Source organism: Panthera leo, chromosome F2 (genome assembly GCF_018350215.1).
Source record: "Panthera leo isolate Ple1 chromosome F2, P.leo_Ple1_pat1.1, whole genome shotgun sequence".
In the NCBI taxonomy this organism is placed as follows: domain Eukaryota; kingdom Metazoa; phylum Chordata; class Mammalia; order Carnivora; family Felidae; genus Panthera; species Panthera leo.
This window is the reverse complement of record NC_056695.1, coordinates 29,524,813-29,544,524: the sequence shown is the minus strand read 5'-3', so window position 1 is coordinate 29,544,524 and position 19,712 is coordinate 29,524,813. Positions and strand designations below refer to the sequence as shown.

Sequence of the window (19,712 nt, the reverse complement as noted above, 5' to 3'; positions counted from 1 at the left end):
GGAGGAGACTGGGAGGAAAAAAACAAGGAGGCTGGGAGGAAAAAAAAAAATGTAGGAAAAGAAGATGAGAGAAAAGCTTCAGAGATATGCAAATATCACTAGGAGGAAGTAAATATACATTTAGTCTAAAGCAATCCTCACTTTGTAGAAAGGGACATTAATACAAATAATATAAAATAGCAACTACTTGGCTTGTAGCCATTAGAGCATCTTATCACCAAAGAGATAACTGGTAAACTAAGTGCTTGCTTCAGCAGCACATATACAAAAATTGGAACGATAGGGGCGCCTGGGTGGCTCAGTCGTTAGGCGGCCGACTTCGGCCCACGTCATGATCTCGCGGTCCGTGAGGGCTGTGAGTTCGAGCCCCGCGTCGGGCTCTGTGCTGACAGCTTGGAGCCTGGAGCCTGTTTCAGATTCTGTGTTTCCCTCTCTCTGACCCTCCCCCGTTCATGCTTTGTCTCTCTCTGTCTCAAAAATAAATAAACGCTCAAAAAAAAAAAATTAAAAAAAAAATTGGAACGATAACTGGTAAAATAAGATGGTAGCAAGCGTATGCATAATTTCAAAATTTTTGCATTCCCAGGAGAGCAGAGAGGACCCATGACATTAAGGGTGATGTTGACAGAAACGGATTGTGGTCTTAAGACACAGCACCTCAAACTAGCTTAGAAGAGATGTCTATAAATCAACATATGCGCATACCTTTGTAGTGATACACATTAGACTCATTTGTGGATTTTAATAACGGGCATTTGGCTTAATCATAAAACAGACTTTAGGTCAATAGCTCATATCATGGAACTCAAGAGCTGGAAGACCTGAAAGAGTATAACTTGTTCATCTTAGGGTTGTGGACCCTTCGGAGATTAGGGGACTTAACTAGCATCTCGTGGCTAGGAATCCCCAGAACAGGATTTGGATCCAAGCCTCTGGGACCCCAGTCCCGTGTTCTTTCCATTGCTTTCAAGTGCCGATCTGAGAGGTCTTAAAGTGATCACACACACACGCACACACACACACACACACACACACACACAGACACACGCCACATACACACCAAAATAGCAAATATGTGTTATATTTAAAAAGACAGTTATTCTATCATTTTTATACTTGCTTAAAAAAAAAATTCAAGACTCTGGGAGGTATTTTAAAGAACCGTGTTGAAAGTGTATTATGTGGTTAAAGAGGGTTTAAGTTAATTGCTCATGGAACATTTATCTGGGTGGAGGTTTATGCTTGACTTAGACTTTCAGCCTGAAGGTTGTAATAAATGAGGGATTCTCTTAGCCTTAATCTATTTTTCATATGGTGGGATGACAGTCATCATCTGAAATTATTTTTAAGTTTCCCAGAAGTGTGGAAAAACTAACCTAATCTTACTTTTATAAACAGCTTAAGGGCCAAATTTTACTTTTAGTTTTAAAATAATTTTTAAAAGGAGCTACTATTCTCAAAGAATCCAACTATTTAAGGTTCAAAAAGACAAGAAAGAGCTATTACTGATTAGTAAAAGTCTGTTGTATTTCTGAGGGAGCATGATTATTGTTTTTCTAAAGACTGAATTTAAAAACATTGAACAAAATGTCAAACTGAGCATGAGTTGTTTTTTGTTTTTTTTTGTTTGTTTGTTTTTGCTACAGTTTCTCAGATACATATATTTAAAAATCGCTCTGGGGGGCCCCTGGGTGGCTCAGTCGGTTAAGTGTCAGGCTTCTGCTCAGGTCATGATCTCAGGGTCCATGGGTTTGAGCCCCCACATCAGGCTCTGTGCTGACAGCTCAGAGCCTGGAGCCTCCTTCAGATTCTGTGTCTCCTGCTCGCACTCTGTCTATCTCATTCTCTCTCAAAAATAAACATTAGAAAAATTAAAATAGGGGCACCTGGGTGGCTCAGTCGGTTGAGCGTCCGACTTCGGCTCAGGTCACGATCTTGCCGTCCGTGAGTTCGAGCCCCGCGTCAGGCTCTGGGCTGATGGCCCAGAGCCTGGAGCCTGCTTCCGATTCTGTGTCTCCCTCTCTCTCTGCCCCTCCCCCGTTCATGCTCTGTCTCTCTCTGTCTCAAAAATAAATAAATGTTAAAAAAAAAAGAGAAGAAAAATTAAAATAAATAAACATTAAACTTTTTTTAAATTGCTCTTGGTATCTTTGGGGCTCAGACTCAAAGTTTCAAGAATCCTTTAAGATTACAAGAAATCAGTCATGAGGCAGTCAGTTGTTCTGTGGTTAAGGAGTGACACTTGCTTTGAAACCCATTCTTGGTCTTCCTCATTGGCGCTTCTCAAACTGTTCAGCCAAAGCATAGGGGATCCAGAGAATGGATCCTATCCAAGGCTAAGAAGATGGAGTTCAATGTAATGCTTGACATGTTTGCTGCTGCGAGTTTTCATTCAGATTTTATGTTATACTTCATATTATTCTTATGTTTGTTTTAAGATATTTATTTATGGTAAGTATATATGAAATATTATACATATGAAATACATGTAATAATAAATTGTAGTAAATATAATTATATATAATTGTAAATACAATTGTCATATAATAATAAATAAGAAATTAAACATAGTAAATAAATATGGAATGTTATTTCTTTATGTTAAACTTCCAGCACTCTTTACCCCTTCCTCTGCTTTATTTTTCTCTATAGCACTTACTGGATCTATGAAACCATATAATTCATTTATTTTCTTTGGTTATTGCCTACTTCCCTCCTCACTGAGGGTTATTTTGTTCACCGCTGCATACCAGTGCCCAGAAAAGGTTTGGCCCTCATCGGGGCTCAATAAATACATACTGAATGAATGATGGAATGTTTCAGACAATGACCTGTTAGATGTCTGGAAGATGTTCCTTCTTTATCCTACGGCTTAGAGGCACACTTCATCCTCGGTGGTAAGCGTTCCTAGTTTTGGAAGTAAAAATGTGCTATGTTTAGGGAACATGGGGGACAAAGCAGCAATGACTTCTCCCCATTTGCTTGGCATCATGAGATATTTTTTGACTTCCTACCCCATGAGCACAGTGTGTCATAAGCCCATCATGAGGTATTTCTTGATTCCTATTGAATTAGGTAATTCGATTTTACTTCCCACTAAATGTCCTCTTATTTCATGAGGCTGGTCTTCAGTGGCCTGCACAATGCTGCTTTTCCTGCCCATCTAGAACCTTCTGATCCTTCAAAGCCTAGATTGATCCAGAGTGCTTTTGTGACATTAGCTTTCACTTAATGGTCCCAATATTAAGGCCAATCTTTTTCTCCCATTCAGAGGGAATTCACTTAGACCCAAAGGGGCCAGGGAATAGGTGTGTATGAGCTCTGCTGAGGTGGCCTGAGATAAAGAACAAGCTGATTTCAAAGCATATATAGCAATTTTGAAAGAAAGTACAATAGTGTAAATTCGTACCTCTTCTACCAATCCACACACACCACTCACTCACTTAGCTCTGTTTTTCTGCTCAGTTCTCAGGAAAACATTTACATTCTTTCAGCTATGGTAATTTCAGACACAAAAAGCTTTATCCTTGGCCTGACCATAGCCCCTTGATAAGATGTAATCAGGCTTTTAAAAGCATATTATTGCTAGTTATTGACAGTTATTAACAGTTCTTAGTTTGCTAAAAAGAGATCTACCTTGTTATCCTTTGAGAGTAACCCAAGCTATTGTGTTTATATACTGCTATCAATACATTGAATATTACAAGTCCTTATATAGACCTTCCTTGTACCAGGCACTCTTCTAAGATAATTGCACATATTAACCCATTATCATACAAAAGAACTTTATTATTAGGTAGGTGCTACTATTATCCCCATCTTACAGATGAGGAAACTGAGGCACAGAGAGGCAGTGACTAAAGGCATGTAGCTGGTAAGTTCTACAGCCAAGATTCAAACCCAAGCACTCTGGCTCCTGAGAGCATGTACCTAATCATTAGCCTACTTGTCTCACAGCTTTGCTCCCTTTATTTTTGGGAGGAGGGAGGGGCAGAGAGAGAGGGGCACAGAGGATCTGAAGTGGGCTCCATGCTGCCAGGGGAGAGCCCCATGTGGGGCTTGAACTCATGAACTGTGAGACCCGAGACCATGACCTGAGCCCAAGGCTGATTGTTAACCAACTGAGCCATCCAGGAGCTCCAGCTTTGCTCCCTGTTATCACCGTCCCCATACCTGTCAGCCAGCCCCTTGCCCTTGATCTTTATTCTTCCTGATCAGAGAAGGACCCTGCTTCCTCTCTCTAAAATCATCTCCCAAATCGACCACGGTAGACTTTTTGCATTTGGGATGAAACCACTTCAGTGACTCTTTTCATTCTTTGGAAATACTGATGCTGATTAGTTCTGTTCTTGGCTGGCCCCTTCTCTTCTATGGTTTGATCAAACACACCCATCTCTTAAAATGCTCAAACTATTTTCTCTCTCCGAATTCTTGAATGGAATAACTACAAATGAAAAGTTCAACCAAGAAATGCTATCATCCAAATGGAGTTTGCAGAAGATGAATCTGGTGGTGGGGTCTGGAGGGGGCTTAGGGGAGGGTGTGCTGCCGAGAAACTGGGTATAGAGAGCTCTGTTGGAAACTTTCATGTTTGAAGTCATGAAATGCCATAGGAACTGTGGAAATGGAAATGAAGGGGTGGATGCAAGAGGCATTTCAGAGAGAACAATGGATTGGACTTGTGGGCAAAACGGCCTCTAGGGATAAGGTAGAGAAGGGAGTTAAAATGATACCGCTATTTTGGGCCTGACTGATTATAATGAGAGTGTCATTACCTGAAATAGGTATATCAGGAAGCTAATCTGATTCAGGGAGAACAAAAAGTTCATTTTAGAATCTTTGTCATCATCCCAGTGGAAATGTTCACCAGTTGCAAGACACCATAAGTGAGCATTTAATGAGCTCCCTTCAAGTGTCTAACAGGGCACATGATGTTAAATCTCCTACAGTAATTACAACAAAAGGAAGCTGACGGTGAGGACATCTTTTACATTGGCCTGGTGAAGGCATCTGCCTGAGTATTTGATGAGTTAGATCCTCCTCAGCCATCAGCTACAAAGATGGAATTTGGCATAGGATTTGTACGTGGAGAGTATGGCTTACTACCTAGCCTAATCCCAAGCAGTAGCACCTGACTTGTCTTTGCCACACCTGGAAATCCTCAGTGTCGTTAGTGATATGGTAACCTAGTTATGTGCTTGGTTTCCAGACTCTTACTTCATATTAGCTTTTAAAAATAACAAACTCAGGCCATCTTGAACCATTGCCCCAGTTTGTTTCTCCAAAGGCCTCAGTAGTGCCAGAGGTCTACAGACTGAATGGTGAAGCCGAAAGCTTCCTGGAAGGGGGCCGTTATAATCAGGTACTTAAGGTAAACATGCAGGCTTGAAAGCTGAAAGACTTACAGACTTAGCACAGTGCCAAGAGAGCTCAATGGACAGGGCCTAGATTGGTGCTGTCGAAGACTAAGATTGGCAGGCAATGTCATGAAACGGTATCTTGAAAACCCAAGTGAGTCGGATGATTCATATTGGGAAGTGGCCCCAAATCTCAGATTGATACACCTCCCCGGATTTCACAGAAGGACAAGAGTAGTCGCCTTGCACCGCAGAGACCATTGAAACGACTTGCGGCAAATCTCTTCCTTCAAACTCTTGAGTTTGACCAACAGCCTTACTTCCAGCAAAGTCTTCCGCCCACCCTGCAGAAGGAATAATCAGCTGCGGGTTAGCGTTTGCCCCAGCGTCTGGGCCAAATGCTTAGAAGCACCAGATTTGCGGAGGCTGTGGGTAGGGAAAATAAATCCAGTCCGGGTTTTGTCTGAACGGGGGGACCGGAGAGCTGCGAGGAATGGCTCGAGAAGAGGGGGGCGGTGGTGGAAAACACTCAACACAAACAGCTCGCGCCGAGGGACGGCAGCTGTAGGCCCGGACCGCGCGGGCGCAGCGGGCCGGGAGAGGCGCGCGCGGGCCCGGCCGCCGGCCGCATGGAGCGCAGCGCGGCCCGCGGCTCCCGGGCGGCAGCGGCGGCGGCGGCGGAGGCGGCAGCGCGCCGCTCGCTCACACCCACCCCCGCCCGCGGCCGCCGCGCCGCCCCGCCGTAGCTGCCGGCCGCCGGCGTCCCCGCGGGCCGGTCCAGCGAAGGCGGCGCCCGCGCCTCTGCAGCCAGTGGCAGCTGCAAGCCCGGGGAGGCGGCTCCCGCAGCGCCCCGCAGCCCCGCGCCCCGGGCGCCTGCGACCACAGCGGCCGCCCGGGGAGGAAGAGGAGGGGAAGGAGGAGGAGGAGGAGGTGACAAACTCTCCGGCTCCGAGCCGCGGCTGGCAGCCCGCGGTCAGGCATGCAGGCGCGGCGTCTAGCCAAGCGCTCCAGCCTGGGCAGCCGCCGGGGGGGCGCCACGCTGCAGGCGCCCGGACCCGCGCCCGCCAAGGAAGGCACCTTGCCCGGGCTCCCGCCCCTCGGCCCGGGCCCGGCCCCGGCCCCGGCCCCAGAGAGCTGGAGGCCGCCGCTGCCGCCGCCGCGCAGCGCCGGGACCGGCCCCCCTCGGGCCGCCGGGGCCGCCGCCGCCTCGTCGCCCGTGCTGCTGCTTCTGGGGGAGGAAGACGAGGACGAGGAAGGCGGGAGCAGGCGGCGGAGGGGGCTCGGGCGGGTGGAGGAGAAGCCCCGAGGGGGCGCGGAGGAGGAGGATGACGACGAGGAAGACGAGGACGAGGAGGTGGTCGTCGAGGTGGTGGACGGCGACGAAGACGAGGAGGACAGCGAGGAGCGCTTCCTGCCCCTCGGCCCCGGCCGCGCGGTCCTCAAGGGCCCGGCCCGGGGCGCGTTGAAGGTGCGTGCTGGGCACAGCGGCGCGCGCGGGACCCGCCGGCCCGGGGAGGGAGACGGGCCCCGGCCCCGGGGCTAGGAGCGGGCTGAGGCCGGGGACTGGCGACCGGTGGAGGCCGGGCCGGGAGGGGTGTGTCAGGCGGCGCCGGTGCAGAGCGAGGGAACTGGTTAGCTCACACCTCGGGCCCCCAGCACCTTTTCGAGGCGGTCCCCCCCGCCCCCCAGTTCCTCAAAGGCCGGGTCGGGTTTGTTGTCTCGTGTGGGTGCAGGAAAAGGACACTTCTCCCCAGTGAGGTAGGGAACTTGGAGATGGGACGAGGTAGGCGCGGGTTTACGCCGGGTGGGGACGCGCGAGGTAAGAGAGGGAGTGAGATTTTATTCTTCCCCGAGGAAGCAGGAGTATTCTCCGTATTCTGAGGGCTAGCCAAGCTTATTGAAACTAGTAAGCAGCTTCTCTTGTCAATCTCTCAATCCCTTCTTCATCCAAGAACAATTGTTGATGAGTTTCCATCACAGATGTTTGTAAGGGAACCGGTAAGCCCAAAGCAAAAACCAAGCCCTTGGTTTCTACCTGCATTTAGCTGGCAGCTTTTGGCATTCCCGACCCTCCCGAACCCCCCATTTAAACTCGACATTGTTTAGCCTTTGGGTTTTTTTCCCTCCTCGGAATTGCAAATGGGGAAAAAAGAGGAAATTGGGAAAAGTGGGGGGGGGGGTGATAATTTGGCATTTAAAATGGATGTGAATTTCTGCTGAGAATTCTAGTGAAGTCTCTTGTGCACTGAAGCACAGAGAGATTTTTCCGTTTGTGTATCTTCAGGAGATAAGGGGTTTATTATTACACAACTGACTGGCTGGGCTTTCAGGCATGCGATTGGACAAAGCAAACCACGTTGAGGTTCATGCACAGTGTATGTTGCTAAGAAGTTTTGAGGGCAGCAAGTGGTAAGCGATGAAGTTAGTGTTTTTCCTCAAGAGTGGTTCTTAAAATCAACTGAGTAACTATTTACCGGAGTTTTCAGAGGATAGTGGTATATCAGGAAGAAAAGAAATACATAAACAAGTGAGCTTAATAGAGACTATTTATCTTCTGGGGCTTGGGGGAAAAAAAAAACTCCTCAAAGCATGAAATTGCAATTCCAAAGAAATGCTAAACATCAGCATTTAGAATATCCCAGAATAGACATAGGCACAAATTTGTTTCCTAGACCACCCTGGAAGTACGGGCTCTGGGAGTGAGAAATTTTCAGCAAGTAGTCATTCGGGATGATAGTTTTTGACAGTTGCTTGTTGGAATCCAGACCATGAGCTACTCATTACCATGGTCTGCTAAAAAGCCTGCATTGTATGGCTACAGGATATAGCTGGGATTGGAATTAAGTCACATGCATCAGTGACACTGAGTAACGCGAGTAGTGATTCCTTAGTGTTTTTGCCCAGAAATACTGACAGAAAAATTAATTGTAATTTATGCTCCGTGATCAAAGTAAACCCAATGTAGGAAAAAAATCAAACCTATGGAAACAGAATAACTAGGGTGTGATGATTCACATTATCAAAAAAGATTGTTTACATCTCCAGACAAATTTCTGTTACATTCTTTAAAAATGGGCTTCATTTTATAGCATTGTTTGCCCACAGCTTTGCAGTAATGTATACATTGAATAGCTTGAGGTATAATTATTTTTATTTTTTACTGCTTTCATGACATCCTGACACTGCATCTGAAGAGATTTTCTAATAGGTCATTTTTTCCTAATATTTTATTCGAATGCATATACAGTGTCAACAACTTATGCATATACTTATGCATTCATTTATTCAAATATTTATTGAGCACCTCCAGTGTGTGAGGTACTCTTCTAGAACGTAGCTGTGAGCGCCTTCCAGATGCACACATCTAGTGAAAAGAGTCATAGCAACAACAAACAAGTATGGCACTTGAGATTGTGATTGCGTGCTATGAGGGAAATAATGATGTCACAGAGTCTAGGCGAAAGAAGAGACAGCTGCTGTGGTATGGGGTAGACTTCCATGAGGAAGGGACATTTGATCTGAGGCCTGACACATGCACTTTGGGAAGATCTTTCCAGCAGAGGGAATAACAGTTGCAAAAGTCTTGAGGCGGGAAGGAGAAAAAGGTGAATGTGGCTGGAACTTGGTAGGTACGAGATATGTCAGGGAGGCAGGTAGGAGCCAGCAACATAGGGCTTGGTGGGCCTTTCTAAAGTAGAGTATGAAGTTTTTGGCAAGCCGTAGGCAGTAAAGGCATACGAGGTGGTTTGCATTTTTAAAAAATTCCTGCTGTATAGAGTATAGAAGACAGCAGGGAGAAGCAAGGAGACCAGTTGGGTGGCTACTGCTGCAGTCTGGTGAGAGGTGAGGGCAGTTTGGATTAACTAGGTTGACAGGAGTGGAGTTAGAGAGGAGTGGACAGATTCAGGATCTTTTGTGAAGATCAGCCTATAAGGACTTGCTGATGGCTCAGGGGAGGAGGGTGAAGGAATGAGAGGCCCCAGTGTAGAGGTTTGTTAAATGTGCCATTTGCTGAGATTGGGAAAACTGGGGGAACAACCAATTTTATGAAAGAAAAATCAAGTGTTCTTTTTGGTCATGTTAAGTCTGAGATGACAATTAGACATGCAAATGGAGATGCAATTAGGCAGCTGGCTGTAGGATGTGGAGCTGAGGGGAGAGGTCAGGGCTAGAGAGAAAAATTTGGGAGTCGGTAGCATGTTGATGTCATTTAAAGCTGGGGACTAGAAAGGGAGTGTAGGTCAAAGGAGGACAGACTTGGGCCAGACTTGGACACGTCACTATTTAAGTTTGGGTGTAGGAGAAGCCAGCAAAGATGAATGAGAAGCAGCAGCCAAACAAATTGATGGAAACCAGAGAATGTAAAGTCCCATAAGCCAAGAAGAAATAGTTCAAAAGGTGGAGAGTGCTGAACAGTTGAATGCTACTGGGATGTTGAGTAAGATAGGCATAGAGATATATCCACTTAGATTAGATAATGTGGAGCTTATTGGTATTCTTGACAAAAGAATGCAAAGGCAGAATGCAAAGGCAGTGATGTCCTCACCTCTCACTGAATGGGAGGTGAGGACATAGTGACACATCTGAAAAACCCTCTTAACAAGTTTTATTGGAAAAGAGAGAAGAGAGAGGGACTATCTGGAAGGCATATGGTCTATATTTTTTTTAACATAGGGTACAGTAGACTCTAGTGTAAGGACTACAGCATTATGGGAATTTCTTTTGGGGGAGGGGGATGCCTTCATTTTCCGTTGCTGTGTGACAAATCACCACAAACTTTTTGGCTTACAGCATTTCTCACAGTATCTGTGGGTTAAAAATCAGGTTCCACCTAACTGGGTCTTTGCAGTGTCTCACAAGGCTGCAGTCAAGGTGTTAAGTGTGCTGTGTTTTCATCAGAAGGCTTAACTGGGGAAGAATGCATTTCTAAGTTCATTCAGGTTGTGAGCAGAATTCATTCCCATGCATTTGCAGGTTTGACGGTCCCAGCTTCTTGCTGGCTATTGCTTGGATCCCCTTTGCTCCACCCACATTTTTACTCCCCATAGTGCTTTGTCACTTGAACTTCCTCAATACGGCCTCTTACTTCATCAAGCCAGCAAGGGGAATCTTAGCGCCTGTCTTAGGAAGGTAGAATCTCTCATAATTCACTATAATCACAGGAACAGTACACCATTCTTTTTGCCATATTCTGTTGGTTAGTACTGGGTCATAAGTTCCACCCACACTAATGGAAGGAGATATACAAGGGCATGAATACCCTTGGAAGAGGGTGAGGATCCTTGGGAGTCGTGTTAGGGAAGAACCAAAGATGCAGAGAGAAGAGAGAAATTGCAGAAGGAAAGTCCTTGGGAAAGCCACAGTGGAGGGGACGTGTAACCCAATCACAGGGGTTGCCTTTAACAGAAGCAAAGAAACTTCTTCCATTGAATTAAAGAAAAGGTAGGGAAAATGGGTAGTTGTATATTGTATGATAGTCAAATGAAGTAGTATTTGTCTTATGGCTTCTATTTTCTATCTTATGGCTTCTATCAACTGAGAGTGGAGGAGAGTTGAAGGCTTGGCACAGTGCTGTGGGAGAGTAGGAGAGCAAACATACTGAGAAAGCAAACAGAGCTGCCAGAGAGTATCAAGGGCCCATCTGATATCTGTGGTTTTCCACTTATGGTGCAAGCAAGTCTGACTTGGTATGTGATTGTCCCAAATTCATTCCATGACTCATGCATGGAATAATAGTAATAAATAATGCTTATTGACTATCTAGTATGGTCAGTTGGTACAAGTCTAAATGTATAGTCTCATTTCAACTTTTTATTTCATATCCATGAGGCAGGCATTATTATTATCATCCTCATTTTACAGAGGTGCTAAGCAACATAAAGATATACAGGTATTAGGTGGCAGAGCAGGTGTTTGAGCCTTGGGAAGTTGAACTCCAGAGCTATCACCCTTATTCCTTATACCATATTGTCTCCTTGTAGACAAAGCAGAGAGCAGGATTCCTCAGGGATAACGGTTAGCCAGCTGGATGAGCAATGGAAAGAAAGAGAAGATCATACTGTTGAGGAAGTTGGTATACCTGTGACTTAAGAAAAGTAAGCTGTGATTTAAGAAAAGGACAGGAGGGGGGTGAGGGATGGTGAAGAGGTCATAGGTTAGTGGGTTGGAGAAAACAAAGAGTTAACCAATAAAATCAATAAAACAATGGGAATGGAATAAATGCAGGACAGTTTGGGTTCTAAAATATCATCAGTATGAATGAATATTTGCCAAATATTTTTAAACCAAGAACTATACTAAATGCTGTATATGAAAGAAGGTTTCATTAGAAATTATAATTTGGGAATCAATATGGCTCTTTCTCCACAACTGAGGATAGAGATGAAATACCACACCTGAGGTAGGGGGGGCCACCTACTGGGAGCATGGTTCACATCCGTGGCCTGAGCTTCTAGTCACCTAAATGGAATCTCCCATAATTTATTTGGGGTTTATATACCCCAGGAGGACTTGGGATGGCCAAGGAGATTGAGGAATAGGTGCTATAAAGTATCTGAGATGTATTGCTTGATTATTGTAACGGACACTAATCTAGGCTTTAAATGAGATGACAAAGAAACTTTGTATTGCACCTTTCTGTTTCTGATCAAAGGAAGCTTACGTATTTATGTGCAGTGGTGAGATTCTGCCCTCCACCCCCCAAAAATGTGAACCTCCTAGGCTCCTATATAAGGAACACTAAGCACAGTAAATAATATCTTTATCCAGAGTTTAATAAAAAAAAAAAAAAATACAAGGACAATGTCAAATGGAGGAAGGATTCAATAGTAAGTTGCTATTCAATTAAGCAAAACAGCAGGGGCAGAGATAACGAGGCCCAGGGTTGTGCTCTGTGATGCTGTGCCTTAGTGTAGGGACAAGAACTGAAGCATCTGAAGAGATTGATCATTTGTTGGCATAATGGTTTAGGAAAAAACTGGATATGAAAGACTGGTAGTACTTCTATCAAGAGTTCATCTACTGGGGCATCTGGCTGGCTCAGTCAGTTAAGCATCCGACTTCGGCTCAGGTCATGATCCCATGGTTCATGAGTTCAAGCCCTGCATCAGGCTCTGTGTTGACAGCTGGGAGCCTGGAGCCTGCTTCACATTCTGTGTCTCCCTCTCTCTCTGCCCCTGCCCTGCTCACACTCTCTCTCTCAAAAAGTGAATAAATTAAAAAAATATATATATATATAAGAGTTCATCTATTGAAAAACCATGAAGAAAGATGTTTAAATGAGATAATACCTGTCAAAGTTCCTACTCTCGGTACTCAATAAATATTAATTGAATGGAATCTGCTTCCTAGGTGCCAGCTCTTCAAGGATGGTTAACACATCTATTAGACTATATCTTGAATATCAGATGACTTTTAAGAATCCTTTGGCAGAGTCTGTGCAGCAAACACTGAATTCCAATTTGCTAACAAGCATGTGTCTTACAAATGCTCTGTGTTGGCTCAAGTGAAAGACATGTGCTTAAGATACCAGACAGAGTTGTCATTCACTGAATCATAGACTGCTGGAGTTGGAAGGGAAACAGAGATTATCTAGTAATCCAATACCCTCATTTGACCACTGAGGACACTGAGACCATGAAAGGTGGAATGCCTTGTCCAGCTAGGGCTGCTTAGCGAGTTTGGTGGGGCTAGGATTAGCACCCTGATCTGCCAACCTCAAGTTATGACCCTCAAGTTAGTTTCTTGTGCTAAGAATGTTCTGCCATTCACTCCCTTAGAACTGTGGCTAGAGAGATCACAACTTTCTGAAGTGATCTGCCAGTTGATAAGTTGCTTATCAACTTCTATTTGTGGAAAGTTCTTCCTTCCTACATAAAGTACCTCAGGCAGAGGTGACCTCACCGCGGCTGTGGTCGCATGTGATAGGCTGGGCGGGACCCCCTGAGAATCCTGCCTGGGCCAATCCCTCATCCCTGTGCAGTTTCCAAAGGACATGTGTACTCAGCCCTTAACTGGGACCTCTCCTCCTTCGCCGAAATGTTCCTACTAGTTGATTATAGAAGCATTAGAAAAAAGAGGGGGAAAAGCAAGAAGCCAAGACCTATCTTGAATCTTCTTACCCCTGACTCTTACTGAGAAGGAGGCAGAGGCAGTTACAGCCCTGTGTGTGCTTGACTTCTTAAAACACAGAGACACTATTCATTTGTAAATCTGTCCCAGTCAGATTACTGTGTCTTCCACCTCAAGAAGGGTTCAGAGAGGAGAGAGGCACGGGAGCATTTCCCCTCCCCCTTCAGTGTGCAGGATCAGAACTTCTGACCTGAGCTACTGGTCTTGTCACAGTGACTTGATACAAAGTCTGCTAAAGTCAAGGAAATTTGCCCTGTCCAATCTCACCTTAAGGTGAATGCCTGGTTTCCATTAGACTTTCTGAAGTATTTGAGAATATTCGGAGGCTCTCATAACCAGCCAGAATTCTGGCCTAGCCAATCTCTATCGTTGAAATAAGGGTGATTCTCTTTGGGTTTGTTGTTCATGTTCCTGTCCATTCCCTTTGTAGAAATTTATTGTGGGCTCTTGCTTATCATGTCCCTAATACACATGTGGGAAGTAACAGTGAATAAGACCTACTTTCAGGGAGCCCACAGTCTAACAAATTCCTGCCAAATTGTCTGTAAAGAAGTTTGAAGCCCTTTTTCTTCTTTATCCCTAAGATCAAAATTAGATCTGCTGAGAGACTTTACTTGTCTACCACAATCTGGGATGTAATTTTGATACGTACCCTAAAACAATTGTAGCCAAACAGTCTATACTAAGAAGATTGTGTGGTTTGGTCAGGAGGTAATTTCTGAGTAGCTAGTCTAAGCATGAGTTTAAATCACTGAATCTGGCATATAACCTTGGTTGCTCTCATTGGATGAAATGGAACAGAGTATCACTGTGAGATAGGTGTAGTAGAATTAAAGTGATTAAATTTTTACGCTTCGTCAAAGATACTGTTTTGGAAAGTCCAGTGTTACGATTTATATGTAGGGGAAACAGGCTCAACTCTAGAGTTTTGAAGGCAGGTCTGGGAGTTTAGGGTAAAGAGGTTAGCAGTAACATATGGGGGGTACGTTCAACTTGCAGAACAACATGGGACCTTGAGGTGCAAAGAAATAAAGGGATCCTGCCTTTATGTTGCTCTACGAGGACTGACTTACAGCGTGTTGTATTGATGCTCTGCCCTACAGTTACCAGTAACACACTTGCTTTCCTTATGTTTTTGTCATAATGGAAGGTTAAGTGCAAGTAAAATCTTCCTGATTCAGACTAATTGGGGATGGCTCGTCAAAATAAGTGAATGTCAAAAGTGCTCCAACATTTTAAATGAAATCCATATTTTAAAGAGGTGGTGTGCCTTGAATCAAACCTGCAGACAGAATAATTTGAGTCCATTAGTGTGACCTTCATTGTGGGCTCTTCAGTGAGATGGGAGAGAGCAGGCTTGAGTCAAAGCAGGTGTTCCTGCTAGCTACGCCTTTCTCCACTTTACCTCTCTGTAGATAGATCAAGAAGTGATATAACACAGGGTCTGGATTCAAATTCTGGCTTCTCTATTTGCTAGTCGTATGGCCATATCAAGTTGCTTAACATCTGTATGCTTTGTTTGCATCTATAAAATTAGGACAATGTTGTCTTGTCATTGCCTGTTGTTATTGAATATGGCCCAAAGACCTCCTGAAATTTGAAATGGATGGCAGTTTATCTCTTTTGTGGTTTCAGAGAATCTTTTATAAAATTTTGCTCAAGGATACAAAATTCCACAGTTATTTTGACTATTACAACCTCCTCCTTATTATGTTACCAAGGTATTTAAGAGAACTCCTTCCTGAAGTGACTTCGTTCATCTGAATTCTCTGGTTCCATTGTATATGTGGTGAGCTTGAATCTTCCTTTTTATCTCAGGAAGCTGTGAGCCATTTATATACTTGTGCAAAGAGGACAGATATTCTGTCTCTTAGGTTCATAGTCTGCTCAGATCCATAGCTCTTATACTAGAATAAACGCTACTATCCAAAGAGGTGAGAAGAGTTTTATCATATGCATTGAACATGTGTTGTTTAAAAGCTGTGGTAAGGGGGCGCCTGGGTGGCTCAGTTGGTTAAGCATCCAACTTCAGCTCAGGTCATGATCTCACGGTTTGTAGGTTCGAGCCCCGTGTCAGGCTCTATGCTGACAGCTCAGAGCCTGGAGCCTGCTTTGGATTCTGTGCCTCTCTCTCTGCTTCTTCCCCCCCACCCCCACTCTTTCTTTCTCTCTCTCTCAAAAATAAACATTAAAAAATAGTTTTTTAAAACAGCTGTGGTGAAAATAACAGTAATGTCATCTTCCACCACCTCTCACTTCATACGGCGAAGAATCTCCGAGGTGTGGGTTTGTCCTTCCTGTTCTCCTCTGCATTTGAGTCTAGGACCTGTTGTACTTTTGTTTGGTCAAGAAGTCATTCTTTGTTCTTTCAGTAGATTGGGATGTGTAGCCCAAAGTGTACCTTTCAACTCTGGTACCTACTTGCTTCTACTATTAGGGAGAGATCCAGAAGGAGGAGAAAAGGACACTATGGTTAAACAACTTGGGGAAATTCTGGTTAAGAACAGAGACATAGTTTTTTTTTGTTTTTTTTTTGTTTTTTTGTTTTTTTAAGTTACAAAACATTTTAAACATAGAGGAAGTTGGAAGAATAGTACAACACCCATCTACCTATAAATATATAAAGAAGTTATTGATCATAGATGCCAATGGCCATTTTGAGTTTCTAAGAAGGTGAATACATTTAGATACATTTAGAAAATACTGGTTTATAATTATTTTTATAAATGAGAAATCCGTGGATAAGTATCTTATATTTGGGATAAATAACTGAAACTGCATTTAAAAAAAATTATTTTGAGAGAGAATGAAACCAAGTGCGAGCAGGGGAGGGGCAGAGAGACAGAGTGAGGGAGAAAGAGAGAGAATCCCAAGCAGGCTATACACTGTCAGCACAGAGCCCAACATGGGGCTGGGCCCTAAAATCGAGTGACATCATGACCTGAGTCAAAACCAAGAGTCAGATGCTAAACTGACTGAGCCACCCAGGTGCCCCTAAAGCTGCATTATTAAAGAAATAAACTGTCACACATGCAGAGAAAGATTAAAGTGTTGTTTGTGGGTCATGCAACCTTTGAAATATTTTCCCTAATAAAGCTGATAATTTTTTCAGTGTCAAGTTTCTAAAACAAACAAACAAACAAAAAAGAGTATTTCATGTGGTAAATTTTCACCTGTGTATCTGTGAATACCATTCTTGTGTGTGAAGTTTAAAAACTGGTAGAGAACACTACCTTTCTTGGTATATCAGTCTCCATTAAGGGTCAAGTGGAGGAGATGGCAGTTGTGAGAGGTGCCATCATAACAGAATTAAAAAGTGCCAAGGGAACAGAAAATCACAAGGTGTTTATACCCAGGAAAGAGTATCCGATAATATGTTTTCCACATTCTAAAAGGAAAATGACTTAAAATAGCAGAATAGTCTAAATGAAAAGAGCATATACAGTGGGTAGGATATTCGGATTGACACATTTTCTGTCAGCAACAGTGTGACTATTGCATAAAGGAGTTAAGCATTTGTGAACACTGAATACATTGTATAAGGACTCATATTGTTCAATATTTATTTCAGTATTACCCAACATTTAATGTATTATAATTCATGGAGGAACCTCAGAGTTAACGTCAGTTGACCCTCTTTGTAATCTTGGAAGGTGAATATTATTATCCCCATTTATATTTGTGGAAAATAAACCCAGAGAAGAATAGGTCAGTTTCTTCTGTCTGTCTATCTATCATAATTTTGTACCAAATAACATAGATATTTGTCAAACACTGAAGAAAACAGTGAGGACCAACAGATTTAAGAACTTAAATCTGGTACTTAAGCAACAGTGGTAATTTAAAGAGATAGTATTTTGGGGTAAATTATAAAAACAATATGAAATGTAGTTTTTATAGGTTGTCATAAACATTTCGTGTAGCTTGTGCATGCTTTACAAGTCAACTACAAGAGCTTAGTAAAGGCCAATCAATACTCACTAATTTCCGTTAATTTAGGTTAGGACCCAAAGTTTATTTAAATAACATTTTTTTTAAAAAGTAAACTTTTGAGGCATTAAGGGAAAGACAACTTGTTGCATACAAGGGAGCCCCTATGACTATCAAATTCCTCAGCAAAAACATTACAGGCCAGATGGGAGTAGCATGATATAATCAAAATGCTAAAAGGGAGAAAATTTCAACCAAGAATACTATGCCAAGGAAGGTTATCATTCAGAATTGAAGAAGAGAACTTTTTAGAAAAACAGAAGCCAGAGGAATTCATCACTGCTAAACCAAGCCTTACAAGATGTTAAAGGAGCTTCTTTAAGCTGAAAAGAAAGGGCACTAATTAGTAACAAGAAAACATATGAAAGTAAAACTGTTACCAGTAAAGGTAAATATATAGTAAATGTAGTGAATTAATCACTTATGAAGCTTATGTAAAAATTAAAAGACAAAAGTAGTAAAAAAAAAAAAAAAAAAAAAAAACTATACCTACAATAATTAATTAAGGGATACACAAAAGAATGTAAAATGTGACATTAAAAACGTAAAACTTGGGGGAAAGGAGTAAAATGGGAGAGTTTTAGAATGGGTCCAAGCTTAACTTGCTATTAACTTGTTATAAAATAGACTGTTATATACATACACTGTTATATGTACCTCATGGTAAGTACAAAGCAAAAACCTATAGTAGATACACAAAAAATAAAATGAGAAAGGAACCTAAGAAAATTACACTACAGAAAATCATCAGAAGACAAGAAAAGAAAACAAGAGAACAATGGAACAGAGAGAAACTACAAAACAGCCAGAAAACAACTAACAAAATGGCAATAATACATACCTATCGGTAATTACTTTAAATGTAAATGGACTAAATTCTCCAATCAGGAGACACAGAGTAGCTGAATGGATTTAAAAAACAAGACCCATCTATATACTGTCTATAAGAGACTCACTTCAGATGTAAGGTCACACATATACTGAAAGTAAAGGGATGGAAAAAGATGTTTCATGCAAATGGAAACCAGAAGAAATCCGAGGTAGCTATACTTATCAGATAAAATAGGCTTTAAAACAAAAATTATAATAAAAGACAAATATGGGCATTACATAATGATAAAGGGTTAGTCCAGCAAGAAGATATAACATTTGTAAATATTTATCCACCCAACATAGAAGCATCTAAATTTACAAAACAAATATTAACAGATTTAAAGGAGAAATTGACAGCAATATAATAATGCAAGGGGACTTTAATATCCCACTTATATCAATGGGCAGATCATCCGGGCAGAGAATCAATAAGGAAGTAACAGCATTAAATGACATATTAGGTCCAATGGGCTTAATAGATATATACAGAACATTTCATCCAAGAGCTGCAGTATACACATCCTTCTTCTTTTTTTTGAAAGGTTATTTATTTATTTTGAGAGAGACAACGTGAGTGGGGGAGGGGCAGAAGGAGAGGGAGAGGGAGAGAGAGAGAGAGAGAGAGAGAGAGAGAATCCCAACCAGGCTCTGTGCTGCCAGCACAGAGCCTTGATGTGAAGCTCAAACTCATGAAATTGTGAGATCATGACCTGAGCCAAGACCAAGAGTTGGATGCCACCCAGGTGCCCCTACACATTCTTCTTGAATGCATGTGGAATTTAAGTGTGCATATTCTCTGAGGCAGACCATATGTTAAGCCACAGAACAAGTCTTACTAAATTCAAGAAGATTGAAACCATGTTAAGCATCTTTTCCAACCACGATGGTATGAAACTAGAAATCAATTACAAGTATAAAACTGGAAAAATCGCAAATATGTGGAAAATAAAAGACCTACTGAACAACCACTTGGTCAATGTAGAAATCAAAGGAGAGATAAAAAAATACCTTGAGACAAATGATAATGGACGTTTAACATACCAAAGTCTGTGTGATACAGCAAAAGCAGTTCTAAGAGGGAAGTTTATAGCAACACATGCCTACCTCAAGAAATAAGAAAAATCTCAAATAATCTAACTTTACACCTAAGGGAAATAGAAGAGCAAATGAAGTCTAGAGTTGGTAGAAGGAAGGAAATAATAGAGGAGAAATAAATTTAAAAAAAGACTAAAAATACAATGGAAAAGATCAATGAAATTAAAACCCGTTTTTTTTAAAAAGAAAATTGGCAAAGTCTAGTGACTAGACTCACTAGGGATAAAGGAGAGAGGGCTCAAATAAATAAAGTCAGAAATGAAAGAA

The 19,712-nt window shown here is 42.5% G+C and overlaps 1 protein-coding gene across 1 annotated transcript in view; it reads left to right on the top strand.

Annotated features, from left to right (window-relative positions):
- Positions 1 to 6,336: 6,336 nt before the first annotated feature.
- The window catches only part of ZNF704 (zinc finger protein 704), a 233,163-nt gene continuing 219,787 nt past the window's right edge, over positions 6,337 to 19,712 (top strand). The window contains exon 1 of the mRNA XM_042923611.1: positions 6,337 to 6,825. Coding sequence (XP_042779545.1) covers positions 6,337 to 6,825 — 489 coding nt within the window. The remainder of the gene's footprint in view (positions 6,826 to 19,712) is intronic.